The sequence below is a fragment of the Melanerpes formicivorus genome, unplaced genomic scaffold, assembly GCF_026170545.1.
Source record: "Melanerpes formicivorus ecotype bairdi unplaced genomic scaffold, bMelFor1.0.p_v2 SCAF_529, whole genome shotgun sequence".
NCBI classification, from domain to species: domain Eukaryota; kingdom Metazoa; phylum Chordata; class Aves; order Piciformes; family Picidae; genus Melanerpes; species Melanerpes formicivorus.
In genome coordinates, this window is record NW_027142881.1 from 45,286 (window position 1) to 72,733 (window position 27,448).

Consider the following 27,448-nt stretch of genomic DNA (forward strand, 5'->3'; position numbering starts at 1 on the left):
ACTTGACACTAGGCAAGTGCCTGGTGGCATTGGAGAGAGGAGTGGTACTGCAGCCAGGAAATCATGTGCTTTCAGTAAGAGCTGTTCATTCCAGCAGTAATTCCAGAGCTGGAGCAGTGAATGAACAACACCCCTGGCTGTATCTGCATTACTCTGAGGTGCTCCAGTGAAGGACTAGAGCACCCTAGCTGTTTTCCTCTATGACAACCCATAATGTATGTAATTTCTCTCACAAAACCCCACAACATATCAGTCAAGCTCCCCTTAATATTTATCCTCAGTCTTGACTTACCTGTCCCATGCACACCTTTTTAGCTGACCATGCTTGAGTGTGAGGCTACATTACAGTGTGAGGCTACAGGAGGTCATCTCTGACCTGGATTATCCTGTGATCCCATGACCATATTGCAGAGCAGGCCTGCTGTCTGATTTAGCCATGCAGCCCAGTAAGAAAAGTGATGCTGCCACATCTCTGTAGTACTGCAGGTCACTGCAGTGTGGCCACTCTCACTGTGGAGGTCAGGAGGGCCACACACTGGATGGATTACACAGAATCACAGAATGTTAGGGGCCAGAAGGGACCTCAAAAGATCATCTAGTCCAACCCCTCCTGCCAGAGCAGGATCACCTGTACTTCTGTTCTCACTGTCCAGAACATGGCAAAGCATCTCCCTCTTGAGCTCACAACTAGGATGTGTCTTGCTGCCCCAAATAAGGCAACCACAAAAGGTTTAGTTGTACCTGGGCCTGTCCGATCACCACAGGTGGCCTTTGCATGACCCAGTCCGAAGCACCGACTCTGTGCAATATGCCTGTGCTTCCTGGAAGTCCTCCACCTGCCACTTGTGCCAAATGCTTACTCTCTTGACTGTTGACATGAGATACTAGTCTCCACAACTTGCTTATTTACACTTTCATCTTTATCAGAATACAGAAAACAGAATTAACCAGGTTGGAAAAGACCTTTGAGATCATGGAGTCCAACCTATCAGCCAACACCATCTAACCATGGCACTAAGTGTCTCATCCAGTCTGTGTGACCCTCTGCAGTCTCCACCCAAATGACCATGAGGAGTTCAGTCATACCCTGAAATCCTGCCAAATGTGTCTTTGGGTGCCTGAAAGCTTCCTGGGAGATCAGCTGAGTGCAAGACTTGGGGCACCTTCCTCACCAGCCTGCCCCACAGGTGAGCAATTAGTCCTGCTCAGCTGGAGACAGGAGTGGCACATGGCAGGGATGCTTTTTCCATGGGATTAGTCACTAAGGGACAGAGGTAAGGACCCTCCTACAGGTCACCAAGTCCAGAGAAAGGCATGTGTTGTAAAAATACTTTCTGGTTGACAAGTGTAAAGCCTTTTCCTGTGGTCAAGAGCCAGCAATTTGCATTGGCCTCACACAGAGAGGCTTGTGGAAAGAAGGAATTCCTGAAAGCCAGCTCATATTATATTGCATGTCTGCGACCACTGGCTCCATGGTGGGAGTACAACCCCAGGGAAGACATCAGGTCTGGTAAGCTTTCTCTCTCCTACACCTCCCCTTATGCTGGGGACCAAAGCACAGTGGTGAGAAACTCCAGCTGTAGGTGTTGTAGTACGGGCTTGGTACAGGGAGGCAGAAGGTGCCAAGAAGACAGCAGCCACAGGCTTGCCATGTGAGGTCACTGTGCCCTCCACACACTGTGCAAGCCTTGCTTGACCAGAAGGGAAGGAGCCAAGGCAGGTTATGTGAGGAACCATATAGAGAAGAAAGCTCCCCATTGATTCCTGAGGCAATGCGCAGTCCTGGAGGTCACTCAGTTTCACTGTACCCAGAAGGGATAGGTCACAATGCTGGGAGCATTATCACAAATCACATGCTGTCCTGGCCTCTTTTCTTAAACAAGTTATAAGTGAGACTTCAGATCCCTCTTCCAGCTATTCATGGCAGCCACTCCAGGCTAAAGGCTCTTTGCTCTTCTGCTTGCTAATGTCTGTGGCATCAGAGCCTGTAATGGTAGTGTCATCTGGTGACTTGTTTGCAGAAGAGTCTTTGATGCCAAACAGAATGACAGATGGGAGGGCTGGTGATGTGACCCTAGTAGGCAGAGGCATGGCACGAATGCCTAGCTGAGCTGGGGCAGACATCTTGCTGTCAAGAAGTGATGATTCTAGCCAAATAGTGACTATTGCTGCCAGGTTGGTGATGCATCCATAGCAAGGTGAGGCCTACTGTCACATGGATGTGCTGACATATCACTGCCACCCCCTCTAATGAGAACTGTGAATTCTCCTTTGAATCTGCTGTAACCTGCTGGCAGGTGAGGAGTTGCCTCATCTGAGAGCTTTCCCATCTGTGGACTTCCTTGGAGTTTTCGTAGTCAGGCCAGAAGTATCTTTCCCCGTTTCACGTGGTTGCTCCTGATCTTGATCCTGAAGGCATCATTTAATTTTTTTCTCTTTGCCCATCACAGCCCTCCAATGTGCATTTCCCCCAGAGGTCAGTCTGGCCAGGGATTTCCAGGTATCCCATGGCCACTGCAGCTCCACTCTGTGAAATCAAAGCCTTGCATGCATTTTGCTCCCCCATTGCTCTCAACCTCTCTTCCTTATTTAGTGAGGACTTACCTGGCCTTACTTGGCCCTAGAACCCCACCCTTGAGTGCCAGAGTATGGCCAGCAGGTTGAAGGAGCTTATCCTCTCCCTCTGTTCTGCCCCAGTGAGGCCATATCTGAAGTATTGTGTCCAGTTCTGGGCTGCCTAGTTCAAGAGAGACAATGAACTACTGGAGAGTCTAGTGGGGGGCTACAAAGATGATTAGGGGACTGGAGTATCTGTCTTATGAGGATGGGCTGAGAGACCTGGATCTGTTTCATCTGGAGAAGAGAAGACTGGGAGGGTATCTTAGTAATGCTTATAAATATCTAAAGGGTGGTTGTCAAGAGGATGAGGCCAGACTCTTTCCAGAGTGCCCAGTGACAGGCCAAGAAGCAACAGGCACAAACTAGAACACAGGAAGTTCCATCTGAACATAAGGCAGAACAACTTTACTTTGAAGGTGTCAGAGCATCGGAACAAGCTGCCCAGAGAGGTTGTGGAGTCTCTTTTTCTGGAGACATTCAAAATCCACCTGGATGTAATCTTGTGCAATGTGTTCCAGGTGAACTTGTTTTAGCAGTGGGGTTGGACTGGAAGTTCTCCAGATGTCCCTTCAAATGCCCAGCATTCTGTGATTCTGTATCCTACTTGCAGCTCTCAGCTTTGGAAGAGATGTGTTACGTTTGAAGGGACAGGGAAGCAGGGTGAGGGTATCATGGTCCACACTATTTTGCCCCTCTGGATATATGTTGTCAAACTGGTGTTCCAGAATTGCTGTTGCCACATGTATGATTGGTCACATAGATATAGAGGTGTCCTAAAGGTTGCTGTAGTGGACCATGTGCTTCTGAAATGCTGACTTCTGCATGTGCTGGGGTAGTCTTTAGTCTGTGTGCCCAGGGAGGTCAAGAAGGCTGCTCACTCCCACCCTGCAGGGGCAGCCAAACAAGGCATAACAACCACATCTTGGTGGCAAGGTGGAACCTGTTTCTCCCTCATCCCTCAACCAGGGAGAAATTACATTCAAGGGCAGAAGGAAACAAGCCCCCATACTGTCACCTGATCACACAGCTTTGGGAGTGTGGTCCAGCAGTGTGAGCACAGGGAGACAGGAGCCTATCTGGGTTCAGGTCTACTCCATGCCTCTGCTTGGTCCATCTGGGAAACAGGGCTGGCAGTGCTTACCTTTATTTTCAGGATATTTCAGGTCTTAGCATGAAATGTATTATGCAAACGAGGAAGATCTCTGGTGTTCTTTTTTAGTAATGAGCAGTAGACCTTGAATTTTGACCTTTACATGTTGGGTTTGTTGGGTTTTTTTGTTTGTTTGCTTGGTTATTTTTCCTCTGACTCTCCACACTCGTCTCACCAGGCCTGAACTGAGTGCACTGGTCACAATTGAAGGTCAGAATCATTTTCCTGCCAGCTCTAACCATGTAAGTAGGGGTTAGAGCAGCGCTGGAGGGGGTTATATTTATGGGCATGCAGATGGGCTACCATTTGGACTCGTTTCTGCTGGTAGTGGAGGGATGGAAGTACAGCTCGGTGGGGACACGGTGTGGTCGCTCCCGAAAACGGCAGCCGGTGTGGATGAGCTCAACTTCTGGTTTGCTTTCCTTTCCTCCTTGGCTGAGTGTAGGCAGAGAGCAAGAGCAAAGACCAATCTCAGTGACACTGTGGGCGAGCAAACACAAGCACCAGCTCGTAGGGTTATCTGGCCCTTGGCGCCAGCATTTTGGGTGGCCAAACTCCAATGCCGACCAGATTGTAAAGAGGAAAAATATTTATTCAGTTTTCTGCACTTTGAATCCTCTTAACTTTGCCCTCAATCTGCTCAGTGGGGTTCAGAGGAAAGGCTAAGTGCATCTCAGCCAGTGTAAATCATGCCTCCTTCCGCTTGGCTCCATCTGTAAATGATATCAGCCCAGGCTTGGTGTTTGCCTCCAGAGTAACCCCACGTGTGTAAGCATCTTTCTGGGAGCTCTAACCTAACTGTGAGAGTTAGTTCCATGCAAGCTGCTCCCCTCCATACACTGCAGTGCTCTCAGCAAGCTGGAACAGCTGCAGCTGCCCTTCCAGGGGAACAGCCTCATCTTTGATAGATGATTTATATAGAGATAATATATAGATATTACATTTATCAAACCTATAGTTTGGCAACTGACTCCTTGTTCCCTAGGATTTAGCATCTAGCCTCGTGTGTCACCGTGTCAGCAAATAATTATTCATTAATTCAACTGGGCCAAGCCCAGAGGTATGCTCACTTGCTACAGGTGCTGCTATTCTGATTTCTGAAATAGAACAAACCCTGAGGAGGGACATGGTTTTGATATCCATGAGCTAACCTCTGGATTAGTCTGTCTCTGGACTTCTTCAAGCACACACTCAGGAGCTCCTGTCAAACCTCTTGCAGCAGCCAGAGTGTAAGGGGTAGAAGGAGAATGATGCACTGGAGCATGCAGTGCTCTCCAGGATACAACAGCAGTATTTTGTCAGCACTCTCTCGGTGGATTGGCTCCATCACCATGACAGCTTGCTAAAGAACCAGCAACAAAACAAAGGCCTTATCCAAAGTTTTAGGTTTGGATGAGGTTTTGAGAGACCTATCTCACAACTCCTCAGTAGCCTAGAGATCATGCAGACTGCCCCTGGGCTTCCTCCTCCCCCTCTCCACACATCTGCCATTACTGTTTTCTGCACAGTTCTCATTGTGATGCCAAGCCGGCTGTGAAGATGCCATAAAATTTACCAGGAAGATTGTTCTGGGGTTCTGGTTAAGCTAAGAAAAGCTCAGATACACAGTGATATGAATGAGGATCAGGTTCTATTGCAAAGATGGCTCTGAGCTCCTGAGTTCCTCCCCTTAAATGATATAGCTGGTTTCAATCCATTATTCATGATTACTGACATAGCATTTGATCACCAGTTCTACAAAGTCCAGGACCATTCAGATGAGCCTCTGGTGCTTACTCATGTGAGTTTCAGCTACCTATGATGTCACATGAATGACCAATTAAAAATACTACTCATCTGTGAATTAATACTAGAGACCTCGTTTAAAAGAGCAAATGGAGTTGTAGGACACTGTCAGATTTGCAGGGACTCTCAAGCAGACTTTCATCATGCCCATAGCATGGAGGTTAGGTGTAAGGTAGGGCTTTGTATAAGAATGAGAATTTCGATGCACGTTCCATGGAGGATGGGTTTCATAAAGCAGCCTCTACATCAAAGGTATCAGGAGTCAGTGGGGCAGCAGAGACAGCTGAGAAGATCTGGCTTCACCCTCTTGTCCCTTCAGCCATTCAGTGCCCAGACAAACTACTCAGCTTTTCAAAGCTATTTTGGTTCCTGGCTCCCACTGATTTTAATAGGTATTACACACCTCAGTATCTTTGAAGGTCTGCACTTCCTTTTGCACTCCTGAAGGAGAGTCACCAAATACTTCAATGTGAACTGCTCAATTCCATGGTAGTCCTGTTAACCAGAAAAAGGCCCACAGCTACTAGGATAGAGCACGGCATGCAGTCCTGCAAATGCAGACCTCCTGGGATGGCATACTTAGAGGTGGCTCTGTGCCAGCAGTCAGGCTCTATCTCGGGGTAGTACATGTCTGTGTCCTTCAGAAACAGTGTTCTTAACCTTCCTTAGACTCCTATCAGCTGTGGGATGCTGCAGGGTACGGCTCATGCTGTTCCCCAACTGGTGAGATAAGGCTCCCTTCAAAGCTCCAACTTGTCAAAGAAAATCTCACACCACACGCAGCACGTCTGGAAGCTTCCAGATTGTTTAGAGTTACATGAGCAAAACTGTGTCTGTATTTTCAGCAAATATCTTTAAAAAACATGTGAGCTTTAAAATACATTGAGGTTGCCAGCAAAAAGAGCGGTCACTGTGAGATTGAGCTGGTGGTGTGGGTAAAGCGCTTTTGAGACTTCCAGGCAGAAGTCTGTCTATCAGTACAAGATAAATAAGCAACATGTCTGTAACTTTTCAGGTTAGAGCAGCACTTCTTCCTATTTGGCCATTTCATTATGGCCTATCTGTTTGTTTCACCCTTTCAAGCTGCATACATAAAAAAAATAGGAGGAACCCACAGTGCTGACCTGGGCTTTTTTTTACCAGTACAGGTTAGGAGGCAATCTGCTAGAGAGCAGCCCTGTGGAGAAGGACCTGGGAGTCCTGGTGGATAACAAGTTATCCATGGGCCAGCAATGTGTCCTTGTGGCCAAGGGAGCCAATGGCCTCCTGGGGTGCATTAAGAGGAGCGTGTCCAGCAGATTAAAGGAGGTTCTCTTCCTCCTCTACTCTGCCCTGGTGAGACCTCACCTAGAATACTGCATCCAGTTTTGGGCTCCCCAGTTCAAGAGGGACAAGGATCTACTCAAGAGAGTCCAACAGAGAGTTACCAGGATGATTAAGGGACTGGAGCATGTGCCCTTTGAGGAGAGGCTGAGAGAGCTGGGGCTGTTTAGTCTGGAGATGAGAAGACTGAGAGGGGATTTAATAAGTGTTTATAAATATCTGAGGTTTGGATGTCAAGAGGGGACAGGCTGTTCTCCATTGCACCCTGTGATAGGACAAGGGGCAATGGATATAAACTACAGCACAGGAGGTTCCACCTCAACATGAGGAGGAACTTCTTCACTGTGAGAGTCACAGAGCACTGGAACAGGCTCCCTGGAAAGTGGAGTCTCCTTCTCTGGAGGCTTTCAAGACCCATCTGGATGCATTCCTGTGTGACCTGTGCTAGATTCTATGGTCCTGCTCTGGCAGGGGGGTTGCACTCAATGATTTCTGGAGGTCCCTTCCAACCCCTAGCATCCTGAGATCCTGTGACTAATACCTGAAGGGAAAGATAAACATTTTGCTTCTTTAGTAAGACCTCAGTTGGACCTCCAAATAGGAAATGGTATTTAGAGCAATGATATCAGTTGGTATTGGTGATCCTCTGTGATCACAGGATGTTAGGGGTTGGAAGGGACCTCTGGAGATCTTCGAGCCCAATCCCCCCTGCCAGAGCAGGACCATAGAACCTAGCACAGGTCATACAGGAACACAGCCAGATGGGTCTTGAAAGCCTCCAGAGAAGGAGACTCCACAATCTCTTCAGGGAGCCTGTTCCAATGCTGTGACCCTTCCTCATGTTGAGGTGGAACTTCCTGTGCTGTAGTTTACATCCACTGCCCCTTGTCCTATCACAGGGCACAAGTGAGAAGAGGCTCCCCCTTCCTTCTTCACACCCAGCCCTCATATATTTATATACATTTATTAGATTACCCTCTCAGTCTTCTCTCCAGACCAAAAAGCCCCAGGTCTCCCAGCCTTTCCTCATAAGCCAATGCTACAGTCCCTTAACCATCCTTGTAGCCCTCCATGTCCTTGGAAGGCTACAAGTCTTGGAGCACGTCCCATGGGCTGTAAAAAAACAAGGGATGTCCCATTGTCCTGATTTATGGAAAAATCTCTCTCTTGAAGAGGTTAAATATGCTTTTGCTTTTCTGGCAAAAAATGACCCAGATATATTTATATCTAATCAGGTTCCTTTCCATTTATCATGATTCTTAGCAAGAGTTGTAGGTCACACAAATGGCTTTGTGCAGTGTGCCAAGTGCAGATTGACATGGATCCTTTCAAGTAAGAAATGTGAGAAATCTTCTCCCCACAGGCCTGGACCTCCTGAAAAGTGGGTACACAACTGACACATCACTCTGCAACCCATTCTTGAGCACCTCAGAGGTATATTAGCTTCATGGTAATTCTCATCAATGAGGTGACTACTTATCAACAATATAATCTGAACAGAGCAAGTAGGAAAAATTAAGTACTTTTTACAGACCAGTTTTAAGAGACAGTCTGTCTTTGATGAGAGGTTTGAGACTTCCCTTCTGAGAGGATGAAATTAATCTAGCTGAGCCCTGAGCTCTGAAAACTGTGTTTTTACTTTAATTATGCAGAATATGATAAACTGTAAGTGTGGGCTGGCAAAATCAAACCTCAGAGATGGGGACCCCTCCAATTCAAGCCTCTTTTTCTTCAGCCAAACCATCTACATTATGACATCTGGATTTTGAATGTTTGGGGTCCTTGCTAAGGAAAGTCAGTTTGCTACAAGGAGCATTTCCATTTTGTTCATTCCAGGCTAGGATTAGAGGTGAGCTTCTGATGCAGTACAGACATGCCAGGTCAAATGTGAATATTTTAACATGGAGGAATACGCACAGCTGAGGTTTAGCTTCTTGCACAGATATACAGACGTACAAAGGGTCTGCAGCATTTGAATCCAGGTCTGGATTCATATTTTGAAGCCTGTCTCAGTTGAGGGAATTGAAGTCAGAAAGGTCACCTCTGTATCCTTGTCAAGCAAGGCTCCTGAATTATGTCACAGGAGTAAATTTTTAAGGGAGGAACACAGGAAACTTAGTCCACGTAGTGTCTTTTAAAGCTCTTTAACCATTTCCTGGATAACATATAGCACAGTATTTGCACCTTCCCTTCAGACTGAAACACAAGGACATTTTTAATCAGTCAGCATAGCCACTGAATGAAATGTAGCCACCATTTCAGTCCTGTGTCTTCATCTTTTCTTGAAAGCTTGCAGGATATACTGCCCTTAATTCATGTTTCTGGGCAGAGACTAACCTCCATTTGCTGCAAACCAAGACCTCTACAGACAAAGGGGAGACACAAAGCCTTTGTAGCTCAACATTAAAAAGCACCTCCTGCTGTCACCCAAGAAGCGCTTGTGGTGCTTGGCAGGCAGTGGAAGTTCTTGTATTGACTTCAGTGAGAGGGGGCAGAAAGACTGATCCTTTTCTAAATATAAGAAACCTTTTGCTTCTCTCAAAGCAGATAACTGCTTGTGAAATTTCTTAGCCCCTCTGACAGTGCCTGAGGTGGTTGCTTAAGCTAGTCTCACTGTAGACTTCCTAAATGAAGTAATAGAACTGGTGTCCACCAGCAGATGGTGCTTCTGCCTGAGAATTGTTTTCTTTCATGACTACTGAAAGGTGCACATTCTTGACTCTTTACTTCAAAAGGTATTTTAGAAGACAAAAAGTCTTGTTCACAGCGTATGTTTTCCATATTTTAGGCAGCTCCTACATATGCCTTTCTGTCTGCTATTCCCTTGCCTCTAATGATGCTTTCCTTTAAAGGGCATTGGAGCAACAATTTCCCTTTTATAAACTATCTTCTATGTGGAAAACCAGGCAAGGTCCTTCTTTCACAAACGTAATACTAATGATAGGAAAAGAGAGATGAGTGGTGTTTTTTTTTTGCTTGGGATATCTTTCAGGCTAACTTCAGTGGAGACACATACATGCAAAACCAGGCAAGCAGCCTATCCCTTCTAGCCTGCTGATTCCAAGCTCCCCAAGGACAAGCTGAAGTTTGTCAGTTCTGAAAGCATCTGGAAGAGACAAGGAGTCAGACAAATAAACGCCCACTTGATTCCAGACTATTCTCTGTAATGCTTGTGGGCCACAGCAAAGTTGCCTCTATTATTACTAATTCACATTAGGAACCTTGTTTCTTCTGCCATTACTATAGCAGTAAGTGCTTTAAAATGAAGATCCAACGTCACCTCCACCAAGTTAGATAATGCATAATCACACTGCACCCAAGTGTCTTAAGATTCCTCCCCTCCATTATACTGATATCTTGATGGTTGATATATCTAGTCCCTTAGCTCACACACCACTGTGTGGGCCTAACACATTGTTGAATGTTCCAGGATCCAAGGTCAGGTACAGTGCTGCTTTTGACTGGACATTTGCACTTAAGGCTGGGCTTGTAGCAAGCTCTGGTAACGGAGGAGTGAAAGTAATGGTAAATCTCTGTATTGCAAGTACACAAGGTAGGGCAGTTCCTGCAGAAGAGCACAAAACAGGAGTTAGATTCAACACACTAGACTGGAATATGAAGCTAGCCCTTGTCCCAAACAGCTCGTGGTATTGAGCCCACACCTGCCCTCAGCAACCAGCACACTGACTGCTGCACTCTGATACCTCCCATGCTGCTCTGGGCAGCCTCATCTTCAACCAGGAGAGAGCAGCATGGGGATTGTGGTTACATCACTGGGACAATGAGAACTCTGAATGATCTTGGGCATTGTAAAGCAGGATACAGTACCACCATGAGATGAAAAGCTTGTGATCACACTCTTATATGAACTGGATCAATAACATACACATAAAAAGGTGCAGGTACACCAGTCATGCAGGTCTGCAGATGTTTTTGGGCACTATGAAAAATGTGGTGACTGATTTTTTATGAAAACAGCCATTCCTCCCCTTTCTTACATTCAGAAACGGTCTTTGAAAACCAGTAGAAGAAATGCTAAGCTCATCCTTCTGGAAGAAGGCCTTTGAGGAACCACTCATTATATATAGTCCTGAGACTAAAAGAAAGCAGAACCAAAACATAATTCCAGGACTTTGGTGGGATAAGTGTAAATGCCAGAATGGAGATGCCAGAATACAGCTTCTAGAGCATTGAACATCATCAGATCCAGGAGGGCAATTAATCAGATGGAATCCAATTAAGAGATTACTCTCCTGCTTTCCAGATAGGGTGCTATATAGATGCACAAAATTATCTGCTGAAATACCTCAGGCAGCTTACTCAGAATAACCTTCTTCTGGATCCCCTCCAGCTCCCAGAAGGGACTCTAGTTCAGGAAATCATCTTTATTCAGAACAGCACTTAAGCATTTGCTCAAAGTTAGGCATGTATGCAAGAACCACTTCCAATAAGGCTGTACTTAATTGCACCCTAGCTGCCTTCCTAAATTGAGACTAATGTCAACTGGAAGGTTCCAGCTGATTTCAGAAAGCTGGGAGGAGGCTATTACTGTCTCCACAGAGTCACTGCACTTCCGTGGGAATGCTCAGAGAGTTATGTAGTGCCTGGTATATCTAAAATCACACATTCTTTTGGGTCTGGGAGCCATTCCAGGGGAGTTTAAAGATCTGTGGGCCAGCAAGATGAGCACAAGGAGGTTGCTTTGGCTCCCAGTGCCTTCCTGGGGGAGCTAGGGATGGCAGGGAGCCAGTCCCACTCAGAGCAGGATCAACACTAGATCCCAGAGCAGCTTAGAGCTAGGGGTGCTGATGTCCCTGCCCACCACCAGCGGGCACCTCAAGCCAGCAGCTGTGGTGTGGTGCTAAGAACAGGTATCAGGGAAGGTACAGGAAAGATGTTGGCATGTGGGAGATGTGCATGCATGGGGGGCCTCTTTCTGCTTCTCTGGAGGAAAGGATTTTCTCCTTGCAGTGGGAGCTGAATGCAGGCAGAGTACAAAGCCAGTTTGCACAGCTGGATTGTGGCCATATAAGCCAATGGGCCCAAGGTCAAGGAAGGCTGAGGAAACAAGATATGTGCTTGTGCTCGTACCACGTTAACATATACCACATGAAATGAGCAATTATGTCTTAGCTCATGTGCTGACACACTTGTTTTCAGTCCTTGTCAGTGGGCTTGAAATATTCAGTTGTCTTTACTTTTTTGATCTCTCTGGGTTATGTGGGGCCTCAGGATATGTTTCAGCCTCAAGGACCTCCATGGCCTGTTGGGTGCAAAACACAGATATTTTTTTTCCTGCCAAAATAAATATCAGTGTCACATAACTTTCTCTGACAGTAGAGCTGGGTTCAGAAGATGCCATTGTATGAGGTTGCATAGGGTGATTGCTCTGGTTTTCTGTTTCAATAAGATGTCCTGACATGGCCTTTGCTTCCCCTTTCACTGTAACTGTGTGAGCAGTATCAATTGGCTGCATGATCACAGAACTCCATTAAAGCCCCAAGTACGAGCAGTGAGCGTGTCTATTACGCTCCATTCAAGTCCACAGGTTGGGAAGAGTAAACAGCACTTTCAAAAATACAGAGTGCTGGAGTGCATTAAACCCAAAATACACAGCAGGTCTCAGGCCTACCTTGAGGTTTCTGCAAAACGCTGAGCTCATCAGCAGGTTGCAGGCAGCCATAGCAACCATGTGCCTGTATCAGCTAATGCTGGCACCACCTGTGCTGGGTCTCCTCCTCCTCACTAGCACCAGGGGTTTGGATACAGGGCCCTACCAGGTAGCACACCACTGGCTAGCAAACTTTCTCTGGTGTGAGATCCAAGGGCAGCAGCAGCTCCAGCAGATCAGCAGCTCCAGCAGATCATCAGCATTTGCCCATCAGGTTAACTAGGTGGGAAGAGGCCTTGATGCACTTCTGGAAGAAGTACAGTGAAAGCTGAGCTTGCCCTGAGGGCTGCATTTGTACAGGTGTGGATGATACACTGACTTGAGCTGTGTTCTGCTCCTGCATTAAATTGCACCATGGCTTCCTCTCCTACCAAACTCTTCCAGCCTAAGTTCAGCCTCTGAAAGCCTCGGGCTTGTATCTTGGGATCTCCACTCCTTTTCTCCTCTTCAGCTTCTTAGTAAAGCACTCATACAGACTTTACAAATCAAAGGGACTAAAATATATAAATCTGTATGTTTGGATGCAGGTATGCATTTGTAAGCAGGCATATGGACAAAGGTGGAGTTATAAACACAAAGTTGTTTAACATGAGAATGTGTCAGTTGCAGGCTCCTATGCAAGAGACTGGTTTGCACTAGGCTCTGGACAGAGGACAACAGGCAAGCCACCTGGCAAGCACTTAAATTTCCCAGCTTCTGTTAGTGACTGAGTCCTGAGGGTACCTGCTGGGAAGCCTTACTGCTCTGACAGTACTTCCTCTCATGGCTTCAAGAAATGGGGCAGTGGTACCTGGTTACTTGCCAGACTTTAAAAAGGGGCCTTTCTTCAGCTGATGTGTCTCATGGCCATGCAGGAAGGTGGTCTTGGTCACTGGCTAAATATTTGTATGTGGTAGGGGAGAGATCAAGTGTGAGATAAGGCAGAATCTTTTATATGTGGCTACAAGCTGATGTTCAGCAACACAGGGAAATCTTTCCAACAGACCTTAAAAGGCCCAGAAGTGTCTTGCCATTTTTCAGAGACTAAATGGGATAGAATTTAATCTCTGTCATCAGCCTTTTGTCTTCTAAGCAGCATTGCTTTAAAATGTATCTTGAAATGCTAAGAAGTTGCAGTAGCCCTCCTGGAGAAATGGTTGCTCTCTCCTGCCAGAGTGAATCAGATCACTTGTTTTGCTGAGGAGTTATGAAAACTGATTCCCTCATACCTGCCTCCTTTTCAGCAACAAGTCCATAAATCTGCAGACATGTGAGTTAAAACATCAAGTCCTGTGAAAGTCCTGGAGGTGCAGCCTGTGGGAGGGCTGGTACCAAAGTTGCCCTAAGTGTTCCTGCACCTCTGCCTTGATCTCTCAACTGCGACTCTACATCGTTGCCATCAAAGTCAGGGCTGAAGCCCACTGTGGAACATCAGTGGGCTACAACAACATAAGGATGTCTACCCTGAGCCAGCCATGAGACTGACTAGCCTTCTGTGGCAAGGGGGACACCTTGGTACACAAGCATTCTGAGGCTGGCAGGTTGTGATATCTTGTCTGACCCCTGCAGAGCCTCCTAGAAAGGCTCTGGCTGCACTCCTGCCCTCCCATTTTTATTCACTTCATCCCATCTGAAGCTCCATTTTTTTTCCCTTCTCCTTTCTGTAGTTCTGTTACTGTAGGCAATCAGCCCACCAAAGCTGTGAGCTGACCCTGCCCAGAAGAGCTGTTGCAATCAGTGACCTCTGTCAGTGCAATAATCCCCTGCCAAACCCATAGTTTGTTGCTGTAACTACTACTCTCCCTGCCCTCTGCTTTATGAGGATGGGACTTTGCAATGAACTGTGATTTCAGCAAGGGTGCCTCTCCCACTTTCCACTCCCCAGAAACTCCTCGATACTAGCAGCTCACGCACAAGGAGACCCAAGTGCTTAGGAAGATTGCAAGAAATGGCTTTTTGCTAGAGGGTAGTTGTGGCATGATGCCTGCTACCACTGTAAATCTGTGCTGCAATTTCTGTTGACTGCTACCCTGTGCAACCTCAAACAACACCTCAGGTCAGTCTGAGGCCAAAGCACATGCCCAGCTTGCCTGTCTCCACAGAGCTTGCCTGCTTTGTGAGGAAGCATGGAGAACATGTAAAGACCTGTTTCAACTCATTGCTTCAAGCACCTTTGGAGCTAACACACACAGAAGGAAGAAACATTCATCTGTCATCATGTTCAACTGGAACATCACTGGACATCACTGGAAGTTAAAAAGGAGGTGCATGTATAGACTATAGATAGTCTATGTCCTAGGCTGAGCTGGCTTTCTGCAGAGTGACCATTTCTATGTGAGAACAGCTGTCACTACCCTTAATATTTCAGAAGGTTTTACTCTGTAAACTGAAGCACACAGCGCCCACTTCTTTAGTGAGTCCATTGACACACATATTGTGTTTATCAGAGGAAATGCCAGGACAAAAAAGCCCCCAAACAAGTGAGGCTGATGGGTCATGATGTGATTTCATTTCCCAGGCCAAGAGTGTAGGTGTTGCGTTACATTACAGTAGCTATCAAGTGTGCAGGTATCAGAGCAACAGGCCCAGACCCCAGGCTAGGTGGGGGGCATGAGGGATGGTGGAACCTCCATACCACTTTGGTACTAGTTCAAACCACTAATATCAATTGATCTGTGCTTTTCAGAAATACTCTATGGAGGCAGAGGGCAGGTGAGTACTGCCAGTACCTTGCTGTGTGCACCTTCCATGGGTGGCATTTACATTCCCCACCCAACTCTTTACTACCATCACTTCAACTGTAGTACAGGAGACATGTCGAAGTGCTGGAGCAAGTGCAGAGGAGCGCAACGAAGCTGGTGAAGGGCCTGGAGAATAAATCTTATGCAGAGTGACTGAGGAAGCTGGGGCAGTTTAGTTTGGAGAAGAGGAGGCTGGGGGGAGACCTCATTGCTCTCTACAACTACCTGAAAGGAGGCTGGTGCTGGTGTCTTCTCACAGGTGATAGAACAAGAGGGAATGGCCTCAAGCTACGACTGGGTAGGTTTAGACTGGACATTAGGAAGAAGTTTTTCACAGCAAGAGTGGTCAGGCTTTGGAATGGGCTGCCCAGGGAGGTGGTTGAGTCACCAACCCTGGATGTGTTTAAAGGTGGTTTGGACGTGGTGCTTGGGGATATGGCTTAAGGGTGAACTTGGTAGAGCAGGGTTATTGGTTGGACTTGGTGAGGGTCTTTTCCAACCTGAATGTTTCTGTGATTCTGTGAACTGCTGTGGCTGAGCTACTGACTGTATTCCTCCATGAAGGTCTGGGGAGTGTGGGTGAGGAGCAGAGGGGATCAATGTTGGATGGTACCAGGGGTACTGCATCATGTAGTCTCAGGTGGCTCAGTTGGTAGCGCATCAGACCCTTAATGGGAAGGTTGTGAGTTCAAGCCTGCAGTGGGCAGTAGTATCCTCCCTACTCTAGTCATGAGGTCTGTAGTGATGACAAGTTGGACCTGATGATCTTTGAGGTCTCTTCCAACCTTAGGAATACTGAATACTTGTGCATGCAAGAAGTGTGAGCTCATGCCTGCAGAGCCTTGTGGTTCCTACGTATGACCCAGCAGGCAACTGACCTGAAGCTTCCCATCTAAAGGAGAGATTCAGCTTACTCTGCTAGATGCAGAATTGCTGCTGTCTGTTATTACCATTAACTGTGCCTTTCATGACATTGGCCTTGAGGAGGACCTCATTTTTAGGTAACTTCAGCTGGTGCCCTGCAGTTTAGCTGTGGACAACAATATTTTTATCACAGCTGAAAGTACAATAAAAATCCACCCAATATTTAGAAGAAAACATGCATTGGCACTTCAGCCTTCTATTTTTTTTTTTCCTCAGGGGGCATGCATACAAGCATTCAGGGTGTCTCAACATCTTCCCAGCCAGAAGGATGCTTTCCTCAGGCTATGGCAGTATGGAGAAGTCAGGCTGGAAGCTAAAAGCCTGATCTTCCTTTCAGTTGCCCTTTGGCTACCTGGGCTGCTGTCAGGATGGGGTTTCCACATGAAAGGTGATCACACTGAGGTGTCAATGAGCAGTGGCCACAACAGGTAGCCCTTGCCAGTCTTACCTCGGTGTTAGCAGACAGGAGGGGTGCAGTGCCGCCAGTTGCTGTGCACTTTATCAGCGGTGCATGCAGGCACCATCCCCGTTGCCATGCTGGGATTGGAGGTCATTCAGAAGCTCATGTTTTCCAAAGCTGATATGGGCATGCATGTTGTATAACACTTCCCTCAAAGCTATCTGTCCCCAGAAAAGGTCATTATCCCTGTGGCCATTGTTTGGAAAGCTGCTGGTATTCTGTCTTGCTTTCAGAAGGATGATCTCAAAGAGGATAAGGAGTAAATTTCCTTAACTCAGTAGAAGCTAAGCATCAGATACAGTGAAATACTAGTGCTTGCTTTTTCATCTAAATGCTATGTTCAGGGAACACCCTAAAGCTTTTGCAACAGCAACACATAAAACCATAGCAACAAAGCTGAGTGACTGCAGTTTCTACCTGGCCATGATTTCTCCATCCTTGCAGCTTGGGCTGAGGGAAGCAGCACATTTCCTGGCAGGGTGGTAGGTGCCAGCATTTTTTGCAGTGCAGTCCTGGCACCAGACACAGTCACAGTTTGGAATCTGACTTGTACAATAGGTCTGGTTTTTTTGAGCATTCAGAGCTCAGAAGCTGATTAGACTGGAGTCCCTCTCTGTCAAATGCATCTTGATGATGCAGGTCTCATAGGCACAAAAGGTTTTCCTTCACTTACACTTGTGCATTAAAAAATGTGGTTAAAATTCACTTTCCTATTGAATGCTTTTCCTTTTGCTTCTGTGATGACTGAAAAATGTTGCTTTGTCAAATATATTTATTTAGCCACAAAGGACTATTTCAGGTGTCCCTCTCCACTCTGCAATCTTTTCATTGTGTATATACAGGGTATCAAGGAAAATGCATCCTGATGTGGGTCTCTGATGTGATGAGGTGTGGCAGTTTAGGCTGGGTGCCTCCTGTTACTGCCACATCAGTTACACCTCCTGTGTCCCAAGGGTCCAGCCCAGTAAGGTGGACACAGGAAATAGTGTATTTCATATCCATAAATCCTGCACCCTACAAATCCATCTGCAAAGTCATTCTCTTCCTCTTTCTTCCCTCTCTGCTCCCATGGGAGATGCTCCCTATTAGGTAATGGTGGGGGAGTATCTCAAGGCCTCTTAGGCCTGGCTAGGCCTAACTCCAGGAGGAAAAGCAGGGGGGCAGTCTCAGACCTGGCCAGCCTGAGACCAGCCTAGCAGTGGGGTGGGAAGAAAGAGCCCTGAGGGTTTTGGATACACCCTCAGGTGGGGAGAAGGGGAGTGTTTGGAGTCTTTTGGGTGTGCTATAGGGGACTCTGTATGCTTTGGGATTCTTTTATCCCTATGCTTGTAGCTTCTGTAAAACACCAAGTGCTTTTCCATTTAAACTTTCCATCACTTTTGCAATCCATTTGTGTGAGTGTCGTTCTTTTGCCCCTTTCAGGGGCAATAGAAAATCTGCCTGGCCTCAAACCAGGACATGAAGGAATGATCTTCAGACATAGAGTTATTCTAATGTTTAGAGATAGGTTTTACCAGCTATGAGCATTTTGGGGACAGTCTGTCAAGATCCCTCTGAATAGCAGCCAGCTTCACAGCAGATCAGCTGTTCCTGTTGGCTGGCACCCATGCCAGATTCTATGTGAAATGATGGGAGTTAATACTTTTGAAAGTGTTATAATAGGTGATCAAATTGTTTAATGTGCATTTAGGGGTCAGAATCTCTCAGAAGAACTGAACATTCCAACCATTAAACCAGCAAATGTATTTACCACTGAGCAGACAAAGGTCACAGAAAATAGGCTAAAGATGAAACCTCTAAACACTGCTCCCTGAAAGATGGAAGAACAGTTATGTAAGAAATGAACAATGGCAAAAGGATTTCCTCACTTAAAAAGAGAACCCTACCTGTGCAGGGCAAGACTTCAAAACTCCCACTAGTGCTGAAAACAATACCCCTGGGAGGAAAAGATGTACAAATCCTAGCTCTCTTACCCAAGGAAAACAAAGTAACATCCATCATGCATGGGGTGAATGCAGAAAGAAAATGAAGCCATGATGATTTGCTTAGAGGAATGGCAAACAGAGGAAGAAAAGTTAAATGTCCAAGGAGTGGAAGTCAAAGCTCCTGGGGAGGTGGTAGCTTACACATGCTGACCCATGGGAGAGGCTCAGCTCATGAATGCAAGAAAACAGCTAAGCCACTTAGAAGCACAGCTGCAAAACAAAAAGGCAGCATCTTTTATTGTCAACATTATTATCAGAAAATAGGAGATGGAATATGTCCCAGGATGTAGATTATAGAGAAAAAAATGACATAAAGAAACAGTTTAAATTTAATTAATAGACATAATATTGAGTAATCTGAAGAGGAAAAGTTGCGGCCGTCACAGTTAAAGCCAAATGATAAATACCTAGTGGCCTTGCTATCTTTGTTTTATAGGGTGATCAACTGACAAACAACAACTTGAAAAGTAGCAGCCAGACCTAGGGACAGAACTTGTAGGTTCATAAGAATCTTAGGATTATAGAATCATAGAATTGTCAGGGTTGGAAGGAACCTCAAGGATCATCTAGTTCCAACCCCCCTGCCATAGCCAAGGACACCTCACACTGGATCAGATTGCTCAGAGCCACATCCAGCCTGGCCTTAAAACCCACCAGAGATAAGGCTTCTACCACCTCCTTGAGCAACCTGTTCCAGTGCCTCACCACCCTTATGGTGAAGAACTTCTTCTTAACATCCAATCTGAATCTACACATTTCTATTTTTTGCTCCATTCCCCCTAGTCCTATCACTACCTGACACCACAAAAAGTGCCTCACCAGCTTTCTTGTAGGCCCCCCTCAGATACTGGAAGGCCACAATAAGATCTTCCCAGAGCCTTCTCTTCTCCAGACTGGATAGCCCCAACTCTCTCAGTTGTCTCCATAGGAGAGGTGCTCCAGCCTTCTGATTAATGTTCTTTTAAGAAAATGTGTAAATACCAGAAGGAATCCAGGAGGGCTATCTTGAAGATAAAAAGTTTAAGGCAGTGGGGAAAGTAATTAAATGTTATCAGCACTCTGAGTATCAGTAGTTAGCAGTATAGCATATCAGCAGTTAAAGGCTGAGAAGATTGTGGGTTAAGTCTGTGTATACAAAGGTTTGAGGTCTGAAAGGCACAGTGGACAGCACAATGCTATGATTTAACCAGAACAGAAGAAATACCAAAGGAAAATTACATCAGTACATATGAGAGGATACTCATACCTCTGTGATAGTCACACTTAACAACTGTATTCACCTGTTTCTTAGAATTAAACCTATAAAATTAATGATCTTAAGTAATGAACCCTATAATTCATGAATTAGGTATGGTTAATTTCCCTAATGTTAAAGAAAAGGAAAGAAAAAAGAAGATGGCAAAAGCCATGTATAAATGCTGACAATTTAAAAGGAAGTGTAAGGTTTGTCTATTAATGGTAGAGAATATAAGGAAAACACTGATGGAGGACTGGAAAAACGTGACACTCACAGCTCCTATGAAAGGAAGGGTCTGGGGAACAAAGACCACTATTACAGTATCACAGTATCACAGTATAACTAAGCTTGGAAGAGACCTCGAGGATCATCCAGTCCAACCTATCAACACAGACCCCATGACTAGACCATGGTACCAAGTGCCACATCCAATCCCCTCTTGAACACCTCCAGGGACGGTGACTCCACCACCTCCCTGGGCAGCCCGTTCCAATGACGAATGACTCGCTCGATGAAGAACTTTCTCCTCACCTCGAGTCTAAACCTCCCCTGGCACAGCTTGAGATCGTGTCCCCTTGTTCTGGTGCTGGTTGCCTGGGAGAAGAGACCAACCCCTTCCCAGCTACAACCACCTTTCAGGTAGTTGTAGAGGGCAATGAGGTCACCCCTGAGCTTCCTCTTCTCCAATTAATAACAATCTTCTGTTAATCTTATCTTCTATAGGAAAGACAGAAAACCTGAGTTCCCCATTCCTTTTCCATGGATACTGATCTTCATACATCTTGTGTGTGCACACTTGTGATTATTTGTGAGTATCCATTTATACATTTACAATAGAGACTGCAAAATGTTGGGAAAGATTAATTGCTAGTGAACTCACATAAGCCCTCCTATGAGATCTGAGCCTCATCACAAGATCTTCAATAATTCTGCTCTCTGTTTCATCATCTCAACAGTAAGACTAACAAAGAAGTTGTAAACTAGTCGACAAGTGAATATATTGCTACACAGTTACAGAAGAGTTATCCATCATGAAGGTGACGAACAATTCAATACCATTCAGTTCATGCGAACAGTTTGATCATTCAGCCTATTGTATACCTGAAGTTTTCCTCACATGGTGTCTTCAAGACCTCAAGGCTGCTACATGTGTAAATACATCCAGTTGTAATGTTGTTTAAATTAATTGTAAAATACTGTGCTTGCTTACATGTGGTGTACCTTCTGCTCCTGACAACACCCTGCCACAGGATGGACCTACCGGCTCCACAACACCTGAGAGGCAAGGGCATTACCTCAGCAGTGAATGCTGCAATGGAGCTGGCAGATGGGCATAAAAGCACCAGTTTCCTTAGTTCCTGCATAAAGCTTAGCATCCAGACCTGTGAAGGATTGTCATTTACTCTATCTTCCCCACTAGAGTGGTCAAGTCAGCACTGGAGCCCACACATCTCTCTAAACTGGAGACAAAGATATTATGAGAGACCATGCTGAAAACTTGCTAAAGTGAAGGTAAACCACCACTAGCACTCTGCTTTCATCCACTGAAACAGTCTTCCTATAATTTCTCAATAGAAACCATGATCAAGCGCAATTTGCCCTTAGTAAATCTATGCAATCATCTTTTGTTCTTGCTGATAGTGGCTTTCAGAAGGATTTGTCCCTTAATTGCCACATGGTTTGAGCGGTGGCTAATCATTCTTCAGCTACCTGAGCCTTTATTGCACTTCTTGAGGATGAGCATGACATTTACTTTCTCCAGTCACCAAGGACTTTTCCTCATTGCCACAACCTAGCCATTCTCAGAGTAGAGACAGACGGCTCAAACAGCCATTTCTACCTCACTCCACGGAGACCAGGAGCATTTTGCATATGAACATCTCTTCATTTGGGAGACTAGTATTAAGGCAGTCACCTTTCCTGTCCAAGACATTTGCCTGTCCCTTTCTCTTTGACCACTTCCACACTGTCTGTCCTTCACAACCTCGTTATAAAGACTAAGCAAACCCTGAGAAATTTGACCTTGAGGAGGACATTTGGCTGAATAAGATCAATGAAGGACTTTTCTGGTTTCATTGACAACAGAGCTGGCAGCTAAATTTCATGTCTTCTACCAACATATATCCTTTATGTATGTAGGTATGTCTGTGCATGTGTGTGATGCATGCTTGAAAGTATTGGTCAAACAGGACTGACCAAGAACAGATGGTAGAAGAGGTGGTTTGAAGGAAGGATAAGTCCTTTCACCCAGATATTGGCAGTCCAGTCCAGCAGCTGTTCTGCTTGGGAGCCTTCAGGGCTATGGTTCTTTTATTTCCATGACAGTCTCACAGCCCTGTATTTGTGAGCTGCTCTAACATCATGCTGGTGGTTCCAGGTGACTTTATTCAGCCAGGACTGACCAGAGCATGTCTCTGGCTGTGCAAGGCATGAGGCTGGACTTGCTGCAGTCCCTCTGGTTATGGGTTTAATCAAAGCAAACAGAAGCAGCTTGCCAGTTGTCTCAACTTCAAGGGACCGAGCCGAAGGCACATGGGAACCTGCCAGAGAGAAGCAGGGAATCAGAGAGGAAATGTTGCCAGCAGCTTGACCCCATGCTGGGAAGTGATCATGCACAGAAAATCATCTAGAAGAAATGATAGCAGTAACCATGACAATGTCAGCAGCAGAGGACTAGCAGGGCTTCCTCAGGGATTAACACTTTTCTGTACTAAGAGCATATCTCCCTGTTCTGATGTGCAGTGTTGATTCAGTGGCAGTCCATGTTTGCTTTATCTTCCTCAAAGCAGACCCACCTGAGAAATTGCTTTCTCTGCAAACAGCGCAGGAAGGGCTACCTGTAAAATGAAGATATTTTTTACAGAAGTCTGTCCCCTTCTGTGCTTGTGGAGCACTTTGCACCACAATCCTATCCTAAACCCCCTCCTTTGGATGTCCCCATCACAGCCAGGAACAGCTGCTGACTGAAAAGGAAGCTGTGCCATGTCACGGAGCACACTGCTGCTTTCTAAGGTGTGACTCAGAGCCTTTCAGTTAGGAGTCAGCATGTGCTGTTTGCTAGAAATAAAATTAACATCAGCTAATTCTGCTGGGGTTGGTTTGTTTGTTTTTAAGTTATTTTTTGTCTTTTCCTGCTTCATATCATGAGTGAGGTGCACACACAGTAAAGCTCAGAGGACCTGGTCCTGGCTGTGTAGGAGGACCTGTTTCTCACAGCAAGAGCTTCACAGAAGAGCTGGTCACTAACAAATAAAATCTTGATGAAATAAAAGGAAAGGCAAAGCATGGGCACTAAGTCCCCAGGGAATTACTTTTAAATTTACTGGTATTATTATTTATTATTATCATAGTCATAATCATAATTTTGCAGAACTCTGCTCTTCTGTCCGAGTCAAGAAAGACAGAGCTGCATCCACGTTTGCCCCTAGGAAAGCCAAGCATTGCTCCTTTACAGTGTATGCAATTGCAGTAATAGAGCACTCTATCCGACAGGATGACTGATGCAAGCTGTCAGCCAATATTTGACTTTCCAAGGGAGATTAGATTTTGCATTTTATTTAATATCAACATAAAGTGTGCAATACAAGGCACTCGCTTGACAGAGAGCTGCTCACAACCTTGTGCAGCCTAGAGGCTACTTAAACTCTGCTCCTTTTCATCATATTGTCCAGTGGAGTTTTAAGATCCTGAGTGTTATTGTGGATTTCGTTAGAGGAGGGCATAGGAAAGGTAAGTTTCTGCTGCTAATTCTTTATTTCCTATTGTAAAAACATAGTAATTTTTTGTTCTGAATCAAAGGAAAACCAGAAAGATTTTGCACACACACACATACACAAAATTCAGGGCAGTTTGGTGTTGGATTTGCTTCTAGCTTGCTTACTTTCATTAGGTTACTTTTATGTCCTCTGTTTGAGTGTGTGTGAGTGCCTAACAGCAGAGAGACCTACATGCAGGTGGACCTGCTTCCACGTGTGTGTACCTGCTTCCACGTGTGTGTACCTGTTCCATGCATGCTGATATTGCAAGCCTAGGCAAACAAGCAGAGGGAGGTAGATTGCTGAACTCCAGTTTGAAAGATACCACTATTTCTTTACTAGTGATAAAAATTACCACCTCTTACCATAGGCTGCTATAAGCTCATAATTATTTGAAGACTGCACTGAGACTGAGTGACTTTTATTTTTTTGAAGCTTTGTCACATGGACAGGTGTTATACAGGAGCATCAGACTGAAATGCTCTACCACCCTTTGATTTTTGCAGACTAGCAAGCTGCAATCCAGTCACAGCCCCCCATTTATGTAGGAAAGGCAGAAAAGGAGAGCAGCTTTTCTCAAAGCTTCATTGGAGTCAATATGAGATGGTTTCTGCCCTAGACCTAACTCAGTTCAAGCAGGACCATAGAGTGATGGATCAGGGGACTATTTTCATTGACAAGTAATTTGTTGCCAGGTATCTCTCCCTCATCTCTTCCCATTGCTCTGTTCAAGGGTTAACAGCCTAGGAGCCAGAGCAGGATCCCACTGCCACCCTTTGCCCCTCTGCTACCAAGACCAGAAACACTGAAATGCAGCCTTAGAGAAAGACCACTGAAAACAACAGCTCCTGAAAGACCATGGTGGAGGGACACACTCACTGGGTACATAGGAAACCAAGCCAGCCTTGCCCACAGGCAGGAGTGAGCTCTTCATCAGGAGTGAGCTCTTCATCAGGACTGTACTGTAGGGGGATCTCTCCAGCTGGATGGAGACCTGATTCATGGTTTTCAGAGTAGCAGCTGGGTCTGACTGTGGCAAGCTTGGGGGTAACTGGGAGAGGGTCAGGATAGACATTGCTCTGCACCACTGCTCAGCATCCCGCTCCTTTGGGGATGGCTACTAGACTGGCCCTAACAACCAGTGATGTTGTTCCAGATGTGGGGACTCTACCTCCTTGTCCTTGCCCTGTCTATCAGGCCACCATTTAGGAATTACCTGTCTGGCTATTATGCTCCCATAGACTCATTTGCACTTGCATTCATACACTACTCTTCACAGCAGATGTCATAATGTCTAAGACCAAGAAGGAGGAAAGTCATACCCCTCACTGAGAGATTCTGAGCAGCTGTCTGGAGTGGCACTGTGCTGCCCCTTCCAGGACCAAACACATGCTTTGTTTTCTCCTGGGCAAAATGCTTCTCAATTGGTATTTTGCCTCAGCAGGGAAGGCAGCATGCCTCTACACTCACTGCTCTTCACTAAAGCATATCTGGCTTCTCAGAGACAGAAAGTGAACCGAGTGAAGAGTCCTTGTGTCTCTGAACATACTCAACCACTCAGAAGTGAGGATTCTCAGCTGATCTAAAATTGGTACTACACTTTCAAGTGGCAGGTGGCAGGTGTTAGTCATTAATTGTCCTAACTGGACAAAAGAAACCAATGTGATTGTTTGCATAGAAATACTGGATTAAAATAAGCATCATGTTGTCTTTAGCAGCTGTAAACTTGCAAGAATGGCTGAAATACAAAACTTCACCTGGGCAGTGGAAGATACTTTCAAGGAAGTCTTTCTCACTTACATGAATGGCTGGAGGAAAAACATGACGGAAGCAGCCAAGAAACTGCAAGCCAAAGTTGATGCTGAAAACTTTGACTACGTTATCCTTTATTTGATGGTGATGATTGGAATGTTCTCCTTCATTATTGTGGCGATCTTGGTGAGCACGGTGAAATCAAAGAGGCGAGAGCACTCCAATGACCCCTATCATCAGTACATCGTTGAGGACTGGGGAGAGAAGTATAAAAGCCAGGTTCTGAATCGAGATGACCTCAAATGTATGATCCATGAAAACCTGGGAGCAAGGGACAAAACAAGTCCTGAATCGCCTTGACTTTTTGGAAACACCAGAACCCCTAAAGCCATGTGCAGGGAACTCACTGGAATTACAAATAGCTGGGACACTGTTCATTAGACAGGTCAGTGTGGGACAGAGTGATGAGGAAATAGAATAGAATAGAATAGAATAGAATAGAATAGAATAGAATAGAATAGACCAGGTTGGAAGAGACCTTCAAGATCATCGCGTCCAACCTATCATCCAACACCACCCAACCAACTAAACCATGCAACCAAGCACCCTGTCAAGTCTCCTCCTCAACACCTCTAGCAATGGCGATTCCACCACCTCCCCAGGCAGCCCATTCCAGTGGGTAATCACTCTCTCTGTGTAAAACTTCCTCCTGACCTCCAGCCTGAACCTCCCCTGGCACAGCCTGAGACTGTGTCCTCTGTGTTCTGGTGCTGGCTGCCTGGGAGAAGAGACCAACCTCTGCCTGTCTACAACCCCCCTTCAGGTAGTTGTAGACAGCAATAAGGTCACCCCTGAGTCTCCTCTTCTCCAGGCCAAGCAGCCCCAGCTCCCTCAGCCTCTCCTCCTAGGGCTTGTGTTCCAAGCCTCTCACCAACTTCGTTGCCCTTCTCTGGACACGCTCCAGCAAGTCAACATCCTTCCTAAACTGTGGGGCCCAGAACTGGACACAGGACTCGAAGTGTGGCCTAACCAGTGCAGTGAAATCAACATTACTGTTTCCCATGAGGACTTTGGCACAGCTGCTTGGGGAACACGTGTGATTGTGCTCTGGTTTGGTATTTTGTTCTTCAGGAAAATAAAACCAAGAGAATGAATAACTTGATTTTTTTCTTCTTTAATAGCATTTTTTTTTTAATCCAGAAGCAGATCTGGATGTTCATACCTCAGAATAGCTGTGAAATGGTGGTCAAGAGTGTTGATTTAGATACAATCTGTATGACTTTAAAATAACTTGGAAATGTACAGTAAAATACCAAAATCTCAATCTATGGACTGAAGAGTGTGTAAGGTATGAATCACAGGAGGTAATCTATACCTACACACATTAATTCCAAACTGTTATTTTAAAGATCTGTCTCTCATTTTGATTTCCTTATTCATTGGCAGCAAAGATTGACTCTTGGCCTTCTGACAAGGCCTGCCCAGGGAGGTGGTGGAGTGACTAACGCTGGAGGTTTTCAAGAGGGGACTGGACACGGCACTTGGTGCCATGGTTTAGTAGTCATGAGGTCTTGGGTGACAGGTTGGACTTGATGATCTTTGAGGTCTCTTGCAACCTTATTGATTCAGAGATTCTGTAAGAGCTGCTAAACTAGCAATCTCATCTAGGAGCATGTCCTGGTTGTCTAAGGTAGCTTCCAGAGTTTCATCATGTGTCTTCAAGTACCCAGCCAGCCAAGCTGCCTCTTCTGCTGCTTCTTGGTTCTCCTCTTTCTACCTGAGATGCAAGCTGAGTGGAAAGAGGTACTGGTTACATTGCATCAGCCAGGGCTCAGTGTAAGCAAATGAGATTCTACCTTCTGGTTTCCAGTGGAAAATTTTCCAAACCCAGACATTAAGGCTGACTCATTGCCACTCTTCCTAAGAGGTTCCCATGTTGGGTACTGGTTTGCGTTGGCTGGGAAATGGGTTTTCAAGAGGGTTTGTCTTATCTTGTGCTGATAACGAATCACTACATTGGCTTTCAGGGAATAATGAGAAGCAGAACTGGTGACACTTCTAGTATTA

General features: G+C 45.7%; 1 protein-coding gene across 3 annotated transcripts; it reads left to right on the forward strand.

The window, feature by feature from the left end:
- The first annotated feature begins 1,257 nt into the window (after positions 1-1,257).
- On the forward strand, positions 1,258-26,543 carry KCNE2 (potassium voltage-gated channel subfamily E regulatory subunit 2). 3 transcript variants are annotated; one of them, XM_068170691.1, is made up of 3 exons: positions 1,258-1,274; positions 20,598-20,682; positions 25,345-26,543. In XM_068170691.1, the coding sequence occupies exon 3, from the start codon at positions 25,364-25,366 to the stop codon at positions 25,739-25,741; it is 378 nt and encodes a 125-aa protein (XP_068026792.1). In that variant the 5' UTR covers positions 1,258-1,274; positions 20,598-20,682; positions 25,345-25,363; the 3' UTR covers positions 25,742-26,543. The 3 variants fall into 3 exon arrangements, with proteins under 3 accessions (XP_068026792.1, XP_068026790.1, XP_068026791.1); XM_068170689.1 differs by lacking the exons at positions 1,258-1,274; positions 20,598-20,682 and adding an exon at positions 23,473-23,603; XM_068170690.1 differs by lacking the exons at positions 1,258-1,274; positions 20,598-20,682 and adding an exon at positions 23,473-23,603 and having other exon boundaries at positions 25,348-26,543.
- Positions 26,544-27,448: the final 905 nt, after the last annotated feature.